Source organism: Micropterus dolomieu, linkage group LG11 (genome assembly GCF_021292245.1).
Source record: "Micropterus dolomieu isolate WLL.071019.BEF.003 ecotype Adirondacks linkage group LG11, ASM2129224v1, whole genome shotgun sequence".
NCBI classification, from domain to species: domain Eukaryota; kingdom Metazoa; phylum Chordata; class Actinopteri; order Centrarchiformes; family Centrarchidae; genus Micropterus; species Micropterus dolomieu.
This window is the reverse complement of record NC_060160.1, coordinates 10,490,140-10,509,292: the sequence shown is the minus strand read 5'-3', so window position 1 is coordinate 10,509,292 and position 19,153 is coordinate 10,490,140. Positions and strand designations below refer to the sequence as shown.

Below are 19,153 nucleotides of genomic sequence, written 5' to 3'. Positions count from 1 at the left end.
TGGGCAGGTAAGATGTGCATGGATCAGGGAGGTACTGTAGAGCATATAAGTTGGCCACCAATACCATATTGGGTGATGCCTGAAATAAATATCGAGCTTGGTTTTCTTCAGGGAAAAGATAAGTGGGAAGTGGCACTAAAAATAGAGGAATATCTTAATTCAATTAGTGGGAGTACAATGATTGTTTATACAGATGGATCTAGAGATCCAGTTAGTGGGAGAGCTGGATTTGGGGTGTATGTGGAGCAGTTAGGGTTGGAAATTGGTCGGCGTATTTCTAATGGAAGCTCTGTCCTCACTGCTGAATTAATGGCAATTTTATGGGCTCTATAGTGGATTGAGGAAGTCAAACCTAGAGAAGTCATTATCTGCTCTGATTCTACAGGTGCTCTAGAAAATTTGAAAGTAGGAAAATCTAAAGCCCGACCTGATATTGTAAATGACATCTTGAATGTGGTTTTTAGAACTAGGTTTATTTGCAACATCAGTTTTTGCTGGGTTCCCGGGCATGTTGGGGTGAGGGGGAACGGACGAGTGGATAATATTGCAAAAGAGAGCTTAGGAAGAGAAGTAGATGTCCATGTATCATTACGGAGAGTGGAATTGAGAGAAAGAATTAAAGAGGGCTTAATAAAAGAATGGCAGAGAGGGTGGGAAAACGAAATTAGAGGCAGACACTACTTTTCTATACAACCCAAAGTTAGGAAGAGATGTTTATGTAACATTTTGTCCCGCAGGGACTCAGTTAAAATGTGCAGATTGAGGTTGGGGCACTGTGGATTAAATTATTCTTTGTGCATTTTAGGGAAGCATGTTTCGGGCTTGTGTGAATGTGGGAGTCTTGAGACAGTGGGGCATGTTTTCCTGGAGTGCAGAAGGTATAGGGCAGAAAGAAATGTACTCGTTAATAAACTGTCAGGACTTGGAGTTGAGGCTTTTTCTGTTTTATCTTTGTTTGGGCACAGTGACGAGCATAAACTGATCTCCAAGGCAGTCCTTCAATTCTTGCATGACACAGGACTGTATGTAAGAATTTAGTTCAAACTTTGACCTGTGGAGGGCAGTAATACGCTCATAAGCGTCCACACTGCCGGAATCTTACAAGAAGAAGAATAAGAAGAGCGTGGCATCAGTCTTCTCATCGAACTGTTAGTAAGAAATCTAATAAATGTATTTTCCAAAAAGTGTCACTAGCTTCAAAAGCAAAATAACTATTTCAGGGCTACTGTAGCAGGAGTTGCTGTGCCCTCCAAGTGTGAGGATTCAATGTTACCATGGTACATGATAAAACATATATCTGTTGAAGGGGACAAGTTACAATACTATACCTGGAAGTAAATGTGATTGACTTTTTAGTGAATTCAGAATACATCTCAACAACCTTTGCTAGCACTTAATTACAATATGTCTATAAGCACCTATACTACTTGTACTATAACATTGAACATGCTTTAAGATATATTCCCAGTTAGAAGATATCTAGCTCTTTCTCCTACGTGGCCACTTTCAACAAAAGCCCCTGCAAAAGTGAATATAATATTATGAATCTGAACCTTTGCCTCAGGCTGCTGGGTGTGAATAGGGTGGTGATCTATAACACCAGCTGTGGCCCAGAACTTGACCGCCTGTTGCAGAGCTACAGCCAAGAGGGCTTTGTGGAGATGGTTCCTTGGCCCATTGACCAGCATCTGAATCCATCTTCTGGCTGGCTCTTCTCAAAGAGTGGTGGGGATGTGCACTACTTCGGCCAGCTGACCACGCTTAATGAATGCATTTACAGATCCATGGACCGGTCCCGCTACGTCATGCTGAACGACATAGATGAGATTATAATGCCATACCAACATAACGACCTGATGTCACTGTTTAACACGCTCCAACAGCAGCATCCAAATGTAGGGTATTTTGTGAATGCATTTCATAAAAACATAACATTTACCCCAAACTTATTCATCATATTGTGTATTTATTTATACTATATTGTCTTTCCAAATTCCATGCTGCACCTGTGGAACCTCATGTCCTGCAGACGGGGGTGTTCCTCATTGAGAACCATACATTTCCCAAGAAACCCTTTGAGGAAAGTAAAAAGGGCCCCCTGCCTCAATGGAGAGGGGTGCCAGGCTTTAATATTCTGGAGCACATCTACAGGGAGGAGCCCGACAGAAACATATACCACCCCCACAAGATGATAGTTCAACCAAGGTAGGCTGACTTCTTAGTCCTGATGTGAAATATCAGAAGATATATATTGAAGATATATAAAAAAAAAAGTATAAAAAAAAGTATTAAACATATCAAGTAGCAGCATTCGTGTGATGCTCGGGGTTGACCATGTGTGAATGTTTATGTACATTACAGGATGGTGGAGCAGACCTCAGTACATGATGTGCTGAAGATGTTTGGAGACAAGTTTAAGGTTCCACCAGACGTCTGTCGTATCATTCACAGCCCAATCAGCACCCCGACACAACGGCCACTGGAGCAGCTCCATGTGGACACTCGCCTGTGGGACTTTAAAGAAGAACTGCTCCCCAGTGTGAGCAAGGTGCTGAGGAGAGCTGGGCTGCTGAGTTGAGAAGGCAGTCAGAGAGACGGACGTACGCTCAGATGGACAAACAAGCTGTACACTTATTATATAGCTCCGTAAAGCTTGCTGCAGATTCTGGTGATAATTCTCACTTGGTTCATCACTATGAGCCACCCATTTCCCATTGTCACCTTCTTTTTATATTGCCATTTGATACATTGTTGTTACAAAAAATAATGTACAGTAAATCTGTCTCCCAACCTTCATAAAACAGTGAAGCACACCTCACATCAATGATCTAAAAATCATGAGGAAATGCAACACTGGTCCTTTCTTAGAAACCGCAGGCACCTGATAGGGAAGGGGGAGGGTGCATCTGAACTGGGCTGGATTACTTTGCTGTTTGCCTGGCTGACCTCTTGGAGTGGATGTCAAGGCACTGCCTCAAGTCAAGTTACATTTCTTACAATGTCAGCTCAATATACTTCACACACAGCAAATATGAACAAAATTAAATTAAACATGAATCCATATTTAAGACAGCGAGGCGGTGGTGGTACCACATGCCTGAGAGAACAGGTAAGTTTGTTTTTAAAGGACAACACAGGTATGGTACATCTTATATTACCAGGCAGTTTGTTCCAGAGAATTTGTCCAAAATAAATTAATGCACCTTCATCAGATGAGTCTAGTTAGGAGAATGGAGTCTTATGATCTGAGAATTCTGTAGGGTTTATAAGCAGTGAGTAGGTCAGAGATATATTTAGGAGCTATCCAAGTGATTGATTTGTAAACAGCAAGCAATATCAATTCTTTATTTTATATAAGCCAGTGAAGTGATCTAAGTATACATATAGGAGTGATATGTTCAGTCTCTCTTGTCCCAGTGAGTTCTCATGATGCAGCTCATTCAAAATGCCGCAGACTACTGTCTGCGGCATTTTGAATGAGCTGGAGATGTCCCACAGTCCTTTTAGGAAGACCGGTCAAGAAGATCATTACATCAAAACCATTGTGGTTTTTTTGTCTTTCAACTCTTCCAACAATCACCCACTTTGGTTGTGTTGAAATAAATCCTTGAAGCTAGGCTAGGCAATTTATTTCAGAAGCAGTTTTTTTATATTTGTTGAAATTCTCTTTACTTCCCAACAGCAATAAATAAATCAAATGCACTGAGACATAAAAACATCTGTAAGCATCTGTAGTGTTGTATTGATCATGTTAGTTGTTTAAAAGGGACACACTTCAAAATTTTGGATGATATCTAGCTCTACCGCTACAAGGGTAGAATGCACTTAGTGAAAGTACAATTGGACAAAGGCATCTGCCAAAGGAATGCAATGTGGGCCTACTTGTTAATAAAATTTAGCCATTTAGCAATTGGATGTTTCCCATTTTAGTTATCCTAGAGCCACCATGGCTCTATGGATGGCAATGTTGTTACACTAGTTTGGTCTAGAATACATCTCGACAACTCAAATTTTTTTTATAGCCTAGGCCTATATCTTGTCTTGCATCTTGTATCTACAAGATGGATTGGCACCAACTGTAAAGTCAGTCATTGTTCCCAGACATCCCCTATTTTTTCCTCTGGTGCCCTTATCAGCTACTTTCCATTTAATGCAAATATTAGCATGCTAATACTGTCATTTAGCACAAAGCACTACAGGGCTTAAGCAATGCCCCACAGACAAACTAGTGTGGTTAATGACTATCACTCTTGTTAAACAGGAAAAAGCTTGTGGAAGAACAAGATTTTTCTGCCCACAAATTTCAGTATGACTACTATAATGGAAACCGGGACTAAGCTTGTATCGGATTGATCAAAGTCAGAAGTAAATGTGACAAATGACTTAAACAATTGCTGAATTAAAGCTAAGGCTAATACAAATTGCAGTACTATGCTTCTCACTTAATGTCTTGTTTGTTGATATATACAGTAACTACTGAATGATTCAGGCTACCTGATGATTATTATGTGATTTACCAATAGTGTGGGTTCACTTGATGTTGATACATAGTAAACCTAAAGCTACTAATCTAAGCCTTTTTGTGTCCTTCACGCTATTAAGTGTCTTTTGGAAGGGTTACAGGCTTTCAACCAGCTCACAGATGCCACAAAACAAAGGCAAAGGATGACATATTTGCTGAGAGGATCTGTTTTTGTGTTAATCAAATATGGCTTTGATAAAGTTGTTGTTGAAATTCTCTTTACTTCCCAACAGCAATAAATAAATCAAATGCACTGAGACATAAAAACATCTCTAAGCATCTGTAGTGTTGCATTGATCATGTTAGTTGTTTAAAAGGGACACACTTCACAATTTTGGATGATATCTAGCTCTATGGGGTAGAATGCACTTAGTGAAAGTACAATTGGACAAAGGCATCTGCCAAAGGAATGCAATGTGGGCCTACTTGTTAATAAAATTTAGCCATTTAGCAATTGGATATTGTTGTACTGTAGGCTAACCTTCTGTGTCCTTCCCATGAAAAATGCTTCATGTAGGCCTATGCAAGGGCATCATTTTGTGTTGAAAAGTGGTGGGGACATAAAGGCTCATGCTGAAATATATGAGTGGCAGGCCTGGGGTTTCTCCCCAGAAGATTTTGAGCATTAAACACTTAATTTCCTGCATTCTGGAGACATTTTCTGCTCCAATTTATAGTGGAAATGTCTTTATATATATAAAGAGAAAGTTAGTTAACATTTCTTGGTGCAAGTAAGTTATCGGAATTTTTTTTTACAAATGCTTTCCAACAGTGATGGGGACAAAATCAGCCATTTCAAAATGTGGTGGGAAAATGTCGCCAGCATCCCCAGTTTAAATGACACCTATGGGCCTATGGCATGTTTTGACATGAACTAATGTACTGTATACTGGGCAAAGTTCTCTGAATATAGCCTATTTAAAAGGATTCACCTCCTTGTTACTGTTAAGTAAACTATGTGTGTAGTCGTTGTGGGTTGACTGTTGGCCAAGCACAGAGCATCATGCAGTGAAGGCGATCACATAGTAGCCTATTTCATATGATATGACCTCCTCTGCTAGCCTAAGCTTAAAATAGCCTACCCTAAATCGCGCTTTGCTTAGTGTTACATGTAGTAGGCTATAAATCTTGATTAATAGGGCCATTTGATAAGAAGAGCTATTTATGTGTGTGAGTGGTACAAAAACCACCATGGATAGGTGGTGGGTTTTGTGATGACACGCCCACATCCAAAGGTGAATCAACAGCGTGGGTGACTGAGGAATACCGGAAGGGAGGTGTCACACCGATACTTTATAAGCCGCTATCTTGCAGAAGTGACACCTTCTGAAACAAGGACACAGGAACTCTAGCGTTAGTGCATCCCGTTGGGTTGTGGTCTTCAGTCGCCAGCCAGGACTTTTTGAGTAAGTTACTGTCTGTTAAATATCAATAGTAGCCTAATGTTAAATCTAATTGGCCTCCTTCGCGTGTTTCTCCAATAAGCTTTCGAGACGTGTAGCCATGAACTGTAAAACGCGATTCATTCAGTATCCCCTCCCGCGTTGGGGACACTCAGTAACAAGATCATAGTAATAGTAGTGTTTATTTAAACGCTTAAAAGTTTCATTTTGTGATTGCTGCAATGTCCCAACCGCATCCATAGTCAATTCATGTTAATGTTAACAGCTTTTGTGTTCTCTTTAAATGCTATTATGGGAAATGAAGAGTGTATCAGTTTATAGTGGACTCGTTCTTTTATCATTTTGTTACCATTAAAATCTGTATCATTAAAAATACATCTAATACAGTACTACTAAGCCTACAGCTGATAAAACGGTTCCAATGAAAATATATTTGCTGAAAGTAACATAACTCAAAACTACAAAACTGTAAATCTGTTGGCAGCAATGTAGATGTTCATCTGGTCACAGTCTACTTACTGAAACCACTGTAATGCCAGATCAGGTTATTTCTCATAATGCTAAAGTGTACTCTCCTAATCTACACACATGGCCTAAGTAAAGAGGTTTTAATTTTATTTATTTAGAGAAGATCATCCATGTGTTATTTTAGACTTTGTCCCTCCATTAAAACATTGTTTTTTTTTTTACTCAAGCACACACTTGCGGATTTTTTTCATCCTGTAAAGATCACTCCGTGTGTATGCGACTTTACATTTACTCATTTGGCTGACGCTTTTATCCAGAACGACTTACATTTAAGTCTTACTTGTATCAAGAGTTGTGTGAAAAGACTTCAAAGAATTTGCTGTTTTGTGAGAAAGGCAAATTATTCAAAGGGACAGCATCAGTAATTTGTGACTTGTTTTACTAGTCTGATGAGGTTCTCTCATTTCAAGAGGAAGAATGAGCAGTGTGCAAGATGATCAGCATTGTGATTGGGTCTTCGTGTCATTGGGCATCTGTGTATCAGAATCAGTTTTATTGCCAGGTATGTGTACACATACGAGGAATTTGACTCAGGATTGTACATTGCTCACGATGTGCTTACTTATACAATAATACAATAATATAATAATAAAATAAAAATCAGACACAAACTACAGAATAGACAACACTAATATACACACTATGAACAAAACAATATAGACATATTGACAAATAGTGCAGTGATCCGAGTGCAAAGGATGCAAGAGTAAACTATTCTCAATATGTACATGTTGAAGGTGGATATGATATACAGGTACACATATATGCATACATGTACACAGTGTGATAGAGCATAGTGCAAAGGATGCTGGAAAAAATAAATAAGACCTATGACCTGAGGTAGGTGTATTGGTATACAGTATATACAATATGACATAGTATGAACAGCACTGAAATAGAGAATGGTGAATAAATAAATAAGTGGAAGCCAGTAAACAGGTGGCTGATTAGAGACAGAGTTATTGCACAGGAATTGTTCCTGACACAGAGTCAGAAATCAGCTGTTCATCAGAGTGATGGCTTGTGGGAAGAAACTGCTTCGGTGTCTGTTGGTTTTGCTCTGTAGCGCATACCAGAGGGGAGGAGCTGGAACAGGTTGTGTCCGGGGTGAGATGGATCTGCAGTGATGTTTCCTGCCCGTTTCCTGACTCTGGAAATGTAAGTCCTGAATGGAGGGCAGGTTGGCACCGATGATCTTTTCTGCAGTCCTGACTGTCCGTTGTAGTCTGTCTTTGTACTTCTTGGTGACAGATCCAAACCAGACAGTGATGGAGGTGCAGAGGACAGACTGGATGATTGCTGTGTAGAACTGGATCAGCACATCCTTAGGGAGGTTGAGCTTCCTGAGCTGATGCAGGAAGTACATCCTCTGCTGGGCCTTCTTGACGATTGTGTCAGTGTTGGGCTCCCACTTCAGGTCCTGGGATATAGTGGAACCCAGAAACCTGAAGGATTCCACAGCAGACACAGGGCTGTTGAGTATGGTGATGGGGGGCATAGTGGGGGGGCTCCTCCTGAAGTCCACGGTCATCTCCACAGTTTTGAGCGTGTTAAGCTCCAGGTTGTTCTGACTGCACCAGAGAGCCAGCTGATCAACCTCCCGTCTGTAGGCCGACTCATCACCGTCCCGGATGAGGCCGATGTTGCTCCAGTGATTTGTTGAAGATGGGGGGCCAGCTGGTCCGGACAGATTTTCAGGCACGATGGTGAGACACGTCCGGTCCAGGAGCCTTCCTGATCTTCTGCCTTTGGAAGAGGTGGCTCACGTCCTCTTCACAGATCTTGAGTGCAGGTGAGAGCTCAGAGGGGGAAGGTGACTGTTTGAAGATGGCGTTGGAGTGGGGGAGAGGTGTGACTCTGGGCTTTTCAAACCTAAAGTAGAAACCATTCAGATCGTCTACCAGTCGTTGAGTACCAGCAGTGTTGGGGGATGGTCTCGTAGTTTGTGAGTGTCCGTAGGCTTCTTCACAACGACGCAGGGTTGTTGGCTGCAAAGCTGTTATTTAGCTTTTCAGCATAGCACCTCTTTGCAGCTTTGACCTCTTTAGTCATTGTGTTCCTGCCCTGGTTGTACAAGACTCTGTCCCCACTTCTGAAGGCCTCTTCCTTGGTCTGACGAAGCTGCCTGAGTTTCGCTGTCAACCAGGGTTTTTGGTTGTTGTCTGTGCGGAAGGTTTTAGTCGGCACACACGTCCTCACAAAAACTGATGTAAGATGTCACAGTGTCAGTATATAGAGATGGTCGCATAGTAAAGTGAACGAGAGAGAGAGTTTGGAAATGATTACACATTTTCTTTTGGTGACATACATAAATGCTGTAAAGTAAAAATCCTTTTAAAAATAGCCACGTTAATAGATTATATTCATCAATTATCAAAATGAAAAATGAGTGAACTGGGTGAATATTTCGTGTGACCACCCTCAGAACAGCAACAACTTCTTCTACACTTGCACATAGATTTTGAAGGAACTCAGCAAGTAGGTTGGCCCAAACATCTTGGAACTATCCACCGATGTCCTGTGGATTTATGCAGCCTCAGTTGCTTCTCTCTTTTCATTTAATCCCAGACAGACTCGATGCTGAGATCAGGGCTCTTTGGTGGCCATACCATTCAAGGACTTCTTGTTCTTCTTTATGCTGAAGATAGTTCTTAATTAATTTCGCTGTAGTTTGGAGTTGTTGTCATGCTGCAGAATAAATTTAGGGCCAATCCGATGCAAACCCTGATGGTATTGACATGATAGTTATACAGTACATGAGTATCTGTACTTCTCAGCATCGAGGAGACTGCAACTGTGGCGTCATGTTTTGCTCTCAACTGTGACAACAAAGTGTTTTAAATTTGCTACACCTCTGACCAGCTTCTCCATGGCAACGGCAGCTGAGGCTCATGGCTGTCATGAGTATTTAGACACGTTCAAATAATTAAAACTGGTGGCCATAACATATGCAGCACGGTGCATCAGTGAGTAGCACTGTCCTCCCAAAGCATTAAAATCTTGTTATGAACCTGCCATGTAGCCTGTTGAGCCTTTCTGAAGGGGTTTCCCCACCTGGTTTACTTTCAAGTTTTAGGTGAATTGGAAACTGTAAATTTCCGGTAGATTTGAGTGTGAATGTGTTTGCCAAGCCTAATCTGTCCTGTGATAGCCAGACACCAGTTAAGGATTTACCCTTGCCTTTTGCCCATCACATTTGCGAAAGGTTTCAATGATCCAAGGAAATGTAAAATGTTAAAATGGTTAGCTTGATAAATGATTTATGTTCACGATTAAGATGGTTGATTTAGTTATTTGATTTGGTTGGATTAGTGGGGGAGGGGGTTTCCAAATTATTAAATTTTACTAACTTAAATAATTTTAAATTCACCATTTTACTAAAAACAGCACTGTCCTTTACTGCATTATCTTGGACGGGTGTTAAATTCTAGGGTCTTTTGAGAATAATTATTCCTGTTTCCTGAAAAGTCAGAGGAGTTGTGGGACTTTTTTCAGCTCTCAGTAGTATGTTCATTATTCCTCACAGGCTGCATACAGCCCCAAGAAGGTATGCAAAAAAAGCATATAAATGACTTACTATTGCTCTTGATTCTTAATTGTTTAGGCGTGCAATAATACTTCTCAGATTTTATCAGATATTCTCCTCTGTATGGATTTTGGTGGCTGAACAGTCAAAGATGTAAGAGGGGATATGATTTTGGACATTATGTGCGTGACAGCACCCATAGGTTTCTGAGCAATTGTGAAGCTCAGTGCAGATTGCTCTGGGCTAAATAAAGAGCTGTGTGAGACGCCCTCTACCTGTTAGTCAAATTGTTCATGACCTTAATTATTGTACCAGTCTGTAAACATGTTTATTTCTGCTGTGAAGTTGGACATTCAAACATGGGGGGTCTATAGTGATTGACCCACTTTTGGAGCCAGCCTCATGTGGTCATTTCATAAAGTACAGTTTTGGCACTTGGTTTCATTTTTCAGTCCTGAAGGTTGCTGCTCACCTACATGTGTCCTCTGTACACAGGTTTCTGAGTGAGGAATGATGCTATATATCAGAAGCCTTGTAGATCTAACGGGAAGAGCATTTGGCACATGTGATACAAATTTGCTTTCCAGTGTAGGTAATCTGGATTGGATTTGTTTCCCCTAATAGCCCCTTTAGGACTTGTGACCTAGAGGAACAAACAAACAGCAAATCTTACTACCATGAAAAGTTGAGGGATGTTGACATAGTCAGGGATGCAGGACTGTGGCTGTTGGATTGTTATGTGCCAAACAGAAGATCAGTTTTGTGACTGTTGATTTGAGGGATGGCTTCTACAACAGGCAAGTGTTTACTAATATCTGTCACTTGAAAGTCCGTGTTTGCTTTACTTCCTGATTTTTCTGTTAGCTTTGTTGCACCTAACAGGGTATACCTTTTTAATTTTTATTGCCACACAGAGTCCACTGACCTTGTAATACCCAGCAGAATAGCTCCGCCCACCTTTAACTGGAGCAGAGGTCTTATCAGCTAGTGCAGGTGTGCTGGGCTTTCAACAAAGGAAATTATTCCCTACATTGTATAAACAACATTTTTTTAGATTCAGTTCCCACCAGGAACATACCTTTTGTTGGGAGACTGTACTTGCATTTGATCGTTTTCTAGCCTACAGTGGTTAGAAAAAGTCTACACATCCCTGTTAAAATGCCAGGTTCTTATGATGTAAAATAATGAGACAGAGAAATTATGTCAGACCTTTTTCCACCTTTAATGTGACCTATAATGTCAACAATTCAATTGAAAAACAAATTGAAATCTTTGAGGGGGGGAAAAATAAAAACCCTCAAATAACCTGGTTGCATAAGTGTGCACACCCTTAGACTTAATACCTTTTGATTTTATTACAGCAGTCAGTCTTTTTGGGTAAGAGTCTATTAGCATGGCACACCTTGACGGGGCAATATTTGCCCACTCTTCTTTGCAAAAGCATTCCAAATCTGTCAGATTGCGAGGACATCGCATTTGTACAGCCCTCTTCAGATCACCCCACAGATGTTCAATTGGATTCAGGTCTGGGGCTCTGGCTGGGCCATTCCAAAACATTAATCTTCTTCTGGTGAAGCCATGCTTTTGTGGATTTGGATGTGTGCTTTGGGTCGTTGTCGTGCTGAAAGGTGAACTTCCTCTTCATCTTCAGCTTTCTAACCGACACCTGAAGGTTTTGTGCCAAAACTGCCTGGTATTTGGAACTGTTCATAATTCCCTCCACCCTGACTAAGGCCCCGGTTCCCGCTGAAGAAAAGCTGCCCCAAAGCATGATGCTGCCACCACCATGCTTCACTGTGGGTATGGTGTTCCTTGGGTGATGTGCAGTGTTGTTTTTGCGCCAAACATACAGGTGCTGGTCATATAATTAGAATATCATCAAAAAGTTGATTTATTTCAGTAATTCCATTCAAAAAGTGAAACCTGTATAATGTATACATTCATTCCACACAGGCTGATATTTCAAGTGTTCATTCCTTTTAATTTTGATGATTATAACTGACAACTAATGAAAACCCCCAAATCAGGATCTCCGAAAATTAGAATATTGTGAAAAGGTTGAATATTGAAGACACCTGGTGCCACACTCTAATCAGCTAATTAACTCTAAACACCTGCAAAGACCTTTTAAATGGTCTCTCAGTCTAGTTCTGTAGGCTACACAATCATGGGGAAGACTGCTGACTTGACTGCTGTCCAAAAGACGACCATTGACACCTTGGACAAGGAGGGCAAGACACAAAAGGTCATTGCTAAAGAGGCTGGCTGTTCACAGAGCTCTGTGTCCAAGCACATTAATAGAGAGGCGAAGGGAAGGAAAAGATGTGGTAGAAAAACGTGTACAAGCAATAGGGATAACCGCACCCTGGAGAGGATTGTGAAACAAAACCCATTCAAAAATGTGGGGGAGATTCACAAAGAGTGGACTGCAGCTGGAGTCAGTGCTTCAAGAAACCACCACGCACAGACGTATGCAAGACATGGGTTTCAGCTGCGCATTCCTTGTGTCAAGCCACTTGTCAGAAGTGTCTCACCAGGGCTAAAGACAAAAAGGACTGGACTGCTGCTGAGTGGTCCAAAGTCATGTACTCTGAAAGTAAATACTGCATTTCCTTTGGAAATCAAGGTCCCAGAGTCTGGAGGAAGAGAGGAGAGGTACAGAATCCACATTGCTTGAAGTCCGGAGTAAAGTTTCCACAGTCAGTGATGGTTTGGGGTGCCATGTCATCTGCTGGTGTTGGTCCACTGTGTTTTCTGAGGTGCAAGGTCAACGCAGCCATCTACCAGGAAGTTTTAGAACACTTCACGCTCCCTGCTGCTGACCAACTTTATGGTGATGTAGATTTCATTTTCCAACAGGAATTGGCACCTGCACACAGTGCCAAAGCTACCAGTACCTGGTTTAAGGACCATGGTATCCCTGTTAATTGGCCAGCAAACTCGCCTGACCTTAACCCTATGGAAAATCTATGGGGTATTGTGAAGAGGAAGATTCGATACGCCAGACCCAACAATGCAGAAGAGCTGAAGGCCACTATCCGAGCAACCTGGGCTCTCATAACACCTGAGCAGTGCCACAGACTGATCGACTCCATGCCACGCCGCATTGCTGCAGTAATTCAGGCAAAAGGAGCCCCAACTAAGTATTGAGTGCTGTACATGCTCATACTTTTCATGATGGCCAACATTTCTAAAAATCCTTCAAAATCATCACAATTAAATGAAATAAACATCTGAAATATCAGTCTGTTTGAAATGAATGAATATAATATCAAAGTTTCACTTTTTGAATGGAATTACTGAAATAAATCAACTTTGATGATATCTAATTGTATGACCAGCACTTGTACCTTTTTGGAATTATGGCCAAAAAGTTCTACCTTGGTTTCATCAGACCATAACACATTTTCCCACATGCTTTTGGGGGACTTGATTGTTTTAGCAAACTTCAGCCGTGCTTGGATGTTTTTCTTTGTAAGAAAAGGCTTCCGTCTTGCCACCCTACCCCATAGCCCATTCATATGAAGAATACGGGAGATAGTTGGCACATGTACAGTACTTGCCAGAAATTCCTGCAGTTCATTTAATGTTGCTGTAGGCCTCTTGGAAGCCTCCCTGACCAGTTTTCTTTTCATCAATTTTGGAGGGACGTCCAGTTCTTAAGTCACAGTTGTGCCATATGTTGTCCACTTGATGATGACCGTCTTCACTGTGTTCCATGGTATATGTAATGCTTTGGAAATTCTTTTGTACCTGTCTCCTGACTTGCATCTTTCAACAATGAGATCTCTCTGATGCTTTGAAAGCTCTCTGCGGACCATGGGTTTTGCTCGGAGATGCAACTAAGAAAATATCAGGAAAATCCTACTAGAACAGCTGAACTTTATTTGTGATTAATCAGAGTCACTTTAAATGATGGCAGGTGTGTAATGACTTCTAGTTAACCTGAGTTTGAATGTGATTGGTTAATTCTGAACACAGCCACATCCCCAGTTATAAGAGGGTGTGCACACTTATGCAACCATGTTATTGTAAGGTTTTTATATATCATTTTTCCCCCTCGAAGATTTCAGTTTGTTTATCTATAGAATTGTTCACATTAAAGGTGGAAAAAGTTCTGACATGATTTCTCTCATTATTTTACATCATAAGAACCTGGCATTTTAACAGGGGTGTGTAGACTTTTTCTATCCACTGTACCTATCAGAGAGAGAGAGAGAGAGAACGAACTGCATGACATATTTGTTTTTTTAGTGAATAGTCTCTACAAACAGTGGATGGATTGCCATGAAATTTGGAACACACATTCATGTTCTTCTCAGGATGAAATGTAGTTAACTTTTGGTCATCCCCTAACTCTTCATCTAGCACCATTAACGGGCAGGAATGTTCAGGAAAGTCCAATAGTTTGTTTTATTACAAATACCTGCAAAAATTATGACATTCCCATCAGCTTCAGCTATACTTGGTTTTTAGTTCTAATTTGCAAATACTAAAATGGTGAACATAATAGACATTATACCAGTTCAACATCAGCATGCTAGCATTTTCACTGTGAGTATGTTTACATATAGTTCTGTGCACCGCTGTGTGCTGAATATGTTTCTTTTAATGTGGCTTTACCTTCTTTGTTTGTGCACGGCAATTGTGATTGGGGGGGCGGTTACACACAGTAGTGTAGAGTTTAAAAAACCACATCTGAAGGAGCAGTTCTGAACAGTCCCATCTCAAGCCACACCCGATCCCACCTAGAAAGCACAACACAGGGACAATACACCCTGGTGGCTGTAGGAGGAGGAGCGAAGGTCTATCAGCCTTGGAAACACAGGGACATGGAAGCAGTGGTGACCAAACTGCCACCACTAAAAAAAGGAGGACAAAGATGGATCATTGAATGTGAGAAATGCACAGCAGGAGACAGCTCTGTTTGGGAGACATACGAGCACTCATAAGACGCATGGAAGGAAATATTTGAGTCCGTGAACTCGATGGAATAGCCAGATGCACCACTGAAGCAGATGACCTTTCAACATGTACAGAAATGTCTACTGGGAGGCAGTAAGAGATAAATTCCCTACCCTAAGATCCCTTACTGGATTGGACAGCCTTAAAAAGGAGGAGCTGCATGTCTTTCTGAGAAGGTGTGAGGATGAATGGTTAGAAAGTACTGGTGAACGCTATGATCACTCCACCTCCAATCTCATGCTGTGCAGAGACTGTGATAAAGACCCTCCCATTAGCAGTCCAAGCCAAATTGAATGACACTGCGGGACTCAACATCATGGATGAAGAACACTGGCGACTCCAACTGACTCATCACTGCAGCAGATATAACAAAACAGAGGATGAACATGATGAAGAGCTAAAGGCCCTCAACAAAAGACTGCTGAAGATGCAAGTAGCAGAAAAAGAAGACCTTATAAACCAAGACATAAACCTGAAAAACAAATGATAATGGGATAATTTGCAGGAGAAATACAAGACGTGGTTGAACAGGCCAAAGCTGGCTCAATGGAAAAAGCTAACAGTAGAAACCACACCTCCACCCACATGGCCACCATGGCCAACGACACAACCAGTTCGTCCACAACCATACCCCATGCAATACCAGAAACCACCATCAACAGGACAGTATAAGCCCAGGACAACAGGATTCACTGGCTGTTACACCTGTGGACAGCTAGAACACTGGTCCAGAGATTTGTCCTTTCGAAGGTCTACACGCACGAGTGCCTTATGGCCTAGAGGAAGAGAATCCTCAAATGGAAGAGGACCACCAAACACAGGGAGAGGAAGAGGGGAGGAACATGTCACCCAACTACTCCCCAGATGCCAATGACTACCCGGGAAGAGGAACAATTAGAGGTATAGCAGGAGCTAATTGGCACCACCTTACACATCGTACACCCACCCAAGCCCCCTCCCAATCAATAGAGGAAGTTAGAACTGATTTGGCCACGCTGTGAACAAAAATAGATTTTTGATTGGCATTATGAATTAGGATTATACACAGCAGATCCAGAAAATTTGACTCTGGTAGTTTAAGAAAACTCAATCAATCATTCTTTGTTTATATTTTTTTATTTTTCCTTCCACATTTACCTCCATTTGTTTTGAATCACAGTTTCACCAGTAAAACAAAAATGGAATTCAAGGGAGGGAATAAATTCAGGCATGTAGAGTTTTGTGGGATAAAAGGAACAAAATCCATATTTAGCCATAATCATTTCTCTAGTTGTAACAATAATCCTAGTCTCATCTCCTGAGAACAGGTCACCCACAGCCCCCATTCAGCCCATTAGCACTGCATGCATAACAAACTCTATCCGACCAGCAACAGTACAGATTTCTTTTTGGAGAATCAAAGGATTTAGAAGATCCAGGAGGATTGCTCAACCCATGCTAACAAGAGAGTCAGATAATGAGTTCAGAGAAGAGGAAGATGATTTCTTTGCTTAAATCATGATTTGATTTTACAACTTCCATTTTGTTAAAATGTCTACATTTTCTGGGGTCATATTTTGATGTGTATGTTCTTTTTTTTTGTTTGTTTTTCAATGACATAATTATAGTTATGCTAAGTCTAATAGTGATTTCACACCAATAAATGGTGTGAGAGGAGGGATTTGTAAAGTTTAAAATTTTACAACCAAGTTTTTACCAAGTGTATTTCAGTTTTTCTTCAAATGTAAAACTGCGGGGTTTTAGGCCAGACAATTGCATTAGAATGTTAATTAAACCATTGTCTAGCTCCTATTTGTAATGTGAAGGAAACTGACACCTTTTTCTTTAGTGCCAGAAGGATTGTTTTGTTTAACTGTTTCGCAGACATCTAAAATTAGGTGTTGATTGTTTTGTAGACAAGCCCTGTTCTGTGATTAGTTTAGAGCAAAAGACTGTTTACTCCTGTAGATTGAAGGGGTTGTCACATCTAGGATCGGTGCTCTTTTGTTCAACCAAAAGCAACGTAGAACAATAAGGTACACCCTTCCTAAGTGGGTAACGAAGAAGAAGAACCAAACAAAGAGTGGCTATGGACCTAAGACATTTGGAGGAAAAAGGACCCGCCCACATACCTGAAAGATATTAACAATTCATTTTGTGAGAATCGGGACTGTAAGCTGTGGATCTGGGAGGAGAAGCAGCTTTTCAGTCCTCTGCTGGAGGGGGCTTTAGCTCAGTCTGTTAGGACTTGACTAGAATCTGTGAATCCTTACAGAGAAGCTTCTTCAGTCCACTGCAGTGTTTTTTGTTTCTTCTGTAATGCCATTGTTTATTCACCAATTTTGCAATTAAATCTTTTATTAATTTTCAATTGGACCAAGTCTCATTTCTCAAAATCTGAAAACGCAACAGTAGCTCCGCTTTAATCTTGAGAAGCTGCAGAGCTGCAATCTCTATTTATTGAACTTACACTGTAAATGTCCAGCTAAACTGAGGCTTTTTGAAGACCCTTTTCTCTCTCTCGCTCGTTCACTTGCACTTGCGTGCCTGTCATTCACTGGTCTTGTGCAGAGTTTTACATGCATTACTGCTGCCGTTAACTACATGCACGTCGCGGTTCCTCCACTACCACTGCACACATACACGCCACGCACTTCAAAAACATTTATTGAAAGTTTTATTCTTTTTACATGTTTATTTACACCATTAAACATTGAAATGTATATTGTAATAGGCTTAGTTAGGTTAGTGTGTACATGACGGAACAAAATGAGACCAAATCAACATCTGAATCAAGAATACAGGTGGTGGTGAAACATCACTCACAAAGAAAAGGTTAAGAAAGGTTGCCTTTGAAGTTGCACATCTCAAGTCAGGACTAAACTAATATTTGAAGTAAAGTCTTCTCACATTCACACCTACTCAAGATGTTTCAGTAATGACACGGTGCAGCTGTAGCTATCAATACATTTGCTTTGCTCCCCAAATGTTTAACCTCTCTAAAAATGATTTTCTAATTTTGCCTCAGGTTGGGAATCGATCTCGTATGTGGCAGGATGGACAAGGCAAACCCATTCAGAGGGAAGGTCCTTTTCCTCTTCATTGCTACCTCTATCCTCATCATCTTCATCACTGGGAGAACACCCAGGACGTACAGGTCCATCCCAAGGCCACGTGGGCCTCTGAACACTTGCCCCTCCCGGGTCTCTGAGCAGACCATCACCCCCCTCAACAATACCAAGCACTTACTGGTGTCAGCCTACATGGACCAGAGAGTGAATGGCTTCGATATACGCATCATTGGCATATTTAGGAGAGACTCCATCCAGCCCCTTTACTGTTTTTTCTGCTGTGCTGGTCAGTTGTCAACTACAACTCCAACAACAATTTTACAACATACAGACAACTTTGGCTTTCCCTTCGTCACTACAGATGTCATGTGTCAGATTCCTCAAAACTGCAGTGCTACACATGTCACTCTTCTGACTCAGCCAGATAAAGTGAGGGAGTTTATCCAGATTTGGCTTCCTATTAGAAACCAGAAGACCAATGAGAAACAGGAGAAAAACTTGCAGTTCAACTTCACAGTCTGCATCTCCAACCTGTTTGGAGACTACAACAATGTGCTTCAGTTTTCGCAGACACTGGAGATGTACAGGTCAGCACAACAACACCACAAACCACAAAGTCACTGAGCTGAGTCAATTAGCATCCATCCATTGCATTAAATAGGTGTTACTGTTGCTGCTGAGCAGGGCTTTCATACTTAAAAAAAGAAACAAAAAAAGTCAAATGTGACGCATAACGCAATTTATTTGAATTAATTTCAAACAACCCATATAGCGTGCAAAGTCATTACAGTTTGTATATTGTGTTTTTTAAAGGGCCTTCCCTGCTGCTGAGTAATGAATGATAAGATGTTTTGTTGTTTGTGGCTTAACATTTATTTTTTTTTTACTTGTTATGAGTCCACCCAATTCAAACAAACAAAAATGGACCACATGACTACTTGTGTATGTGAAAAGTAAAGTGCTGAGCCCACAAAAAGGCTTTAAAAAATATATTTTATTTTCTTATACTGACTCCTCATGTAGGGCTTCATTTCAGCCTCTGTGTGATACAAGCTGCAAATGCTCCTGTCTCTTTAAGGCACCCCCTTTCAAAGTCCACTGTCTTCTGATTGGCCAAGACCTGAAGCATGTTACCAGGCTGTTGTTGTTGCTGGGCAGA

General features: G+C 41.0%; 2 protein-coding genes across 2 annotated transcripts in view; both read left to right on the top strand.

Annotated features, from left to right (window-relative positions):
* LOC123979390 overlaps positions 1-4,426 on the top strand; it is an 8,033-nt gene extending 3,607 nt beyond the window's left edge. The window contains exons 2-4 of the mRNA XM_046063296.1: positions 1,565-1,895; positions 2,030-2,205; positions 2,362-4,426. Of these exons, the coding sequence (XP_045919252.1) occupies positions 1,565-1,895; positions 2,030-2,205; positions 2,362-2,578 (724 nt within the window). The 3' untranslated portion in view covers positions 2,579-4,426. The remainder of the gene's footprint in view (positions 1-1,564; positions 1,896-2,029; positions 2,206-2,361) is intronic.
* A 1,351-nt stretch (positions 4,427-5,777) lies between these two features.
* Positions 5,778-18,904, top strand: LOC123979297. Its single transcript, XM_046063164.1, has 2 exons — positions 5,778-5,928; positions 17,952-18,904. Exon 2 carries the CDS (start codon positions 17,980-17,982, stop codon positions 18,616-18,618), a length of 639 nt encoding a protein of 212 aa, XP_045919120.1. The 5' UTR covers positions 5,778-5,928; positions 17,952-17,979; the 3' UTR covers positions 18,619-18,904.
* The last annotated feature ends 249 nt before the right edge of the window (positions 18,905-19,153 follow it).

Bases quoted from the DNA above. Each gene is read 5' to 3' on its own strand.
- LOC123979297 (XM_046063164.1), top strand. From the start codon at position 17,980: ATGGACAAGGCAAACCCATTCAGAGGGAAGGTCCTTTTCCTCTTCATT.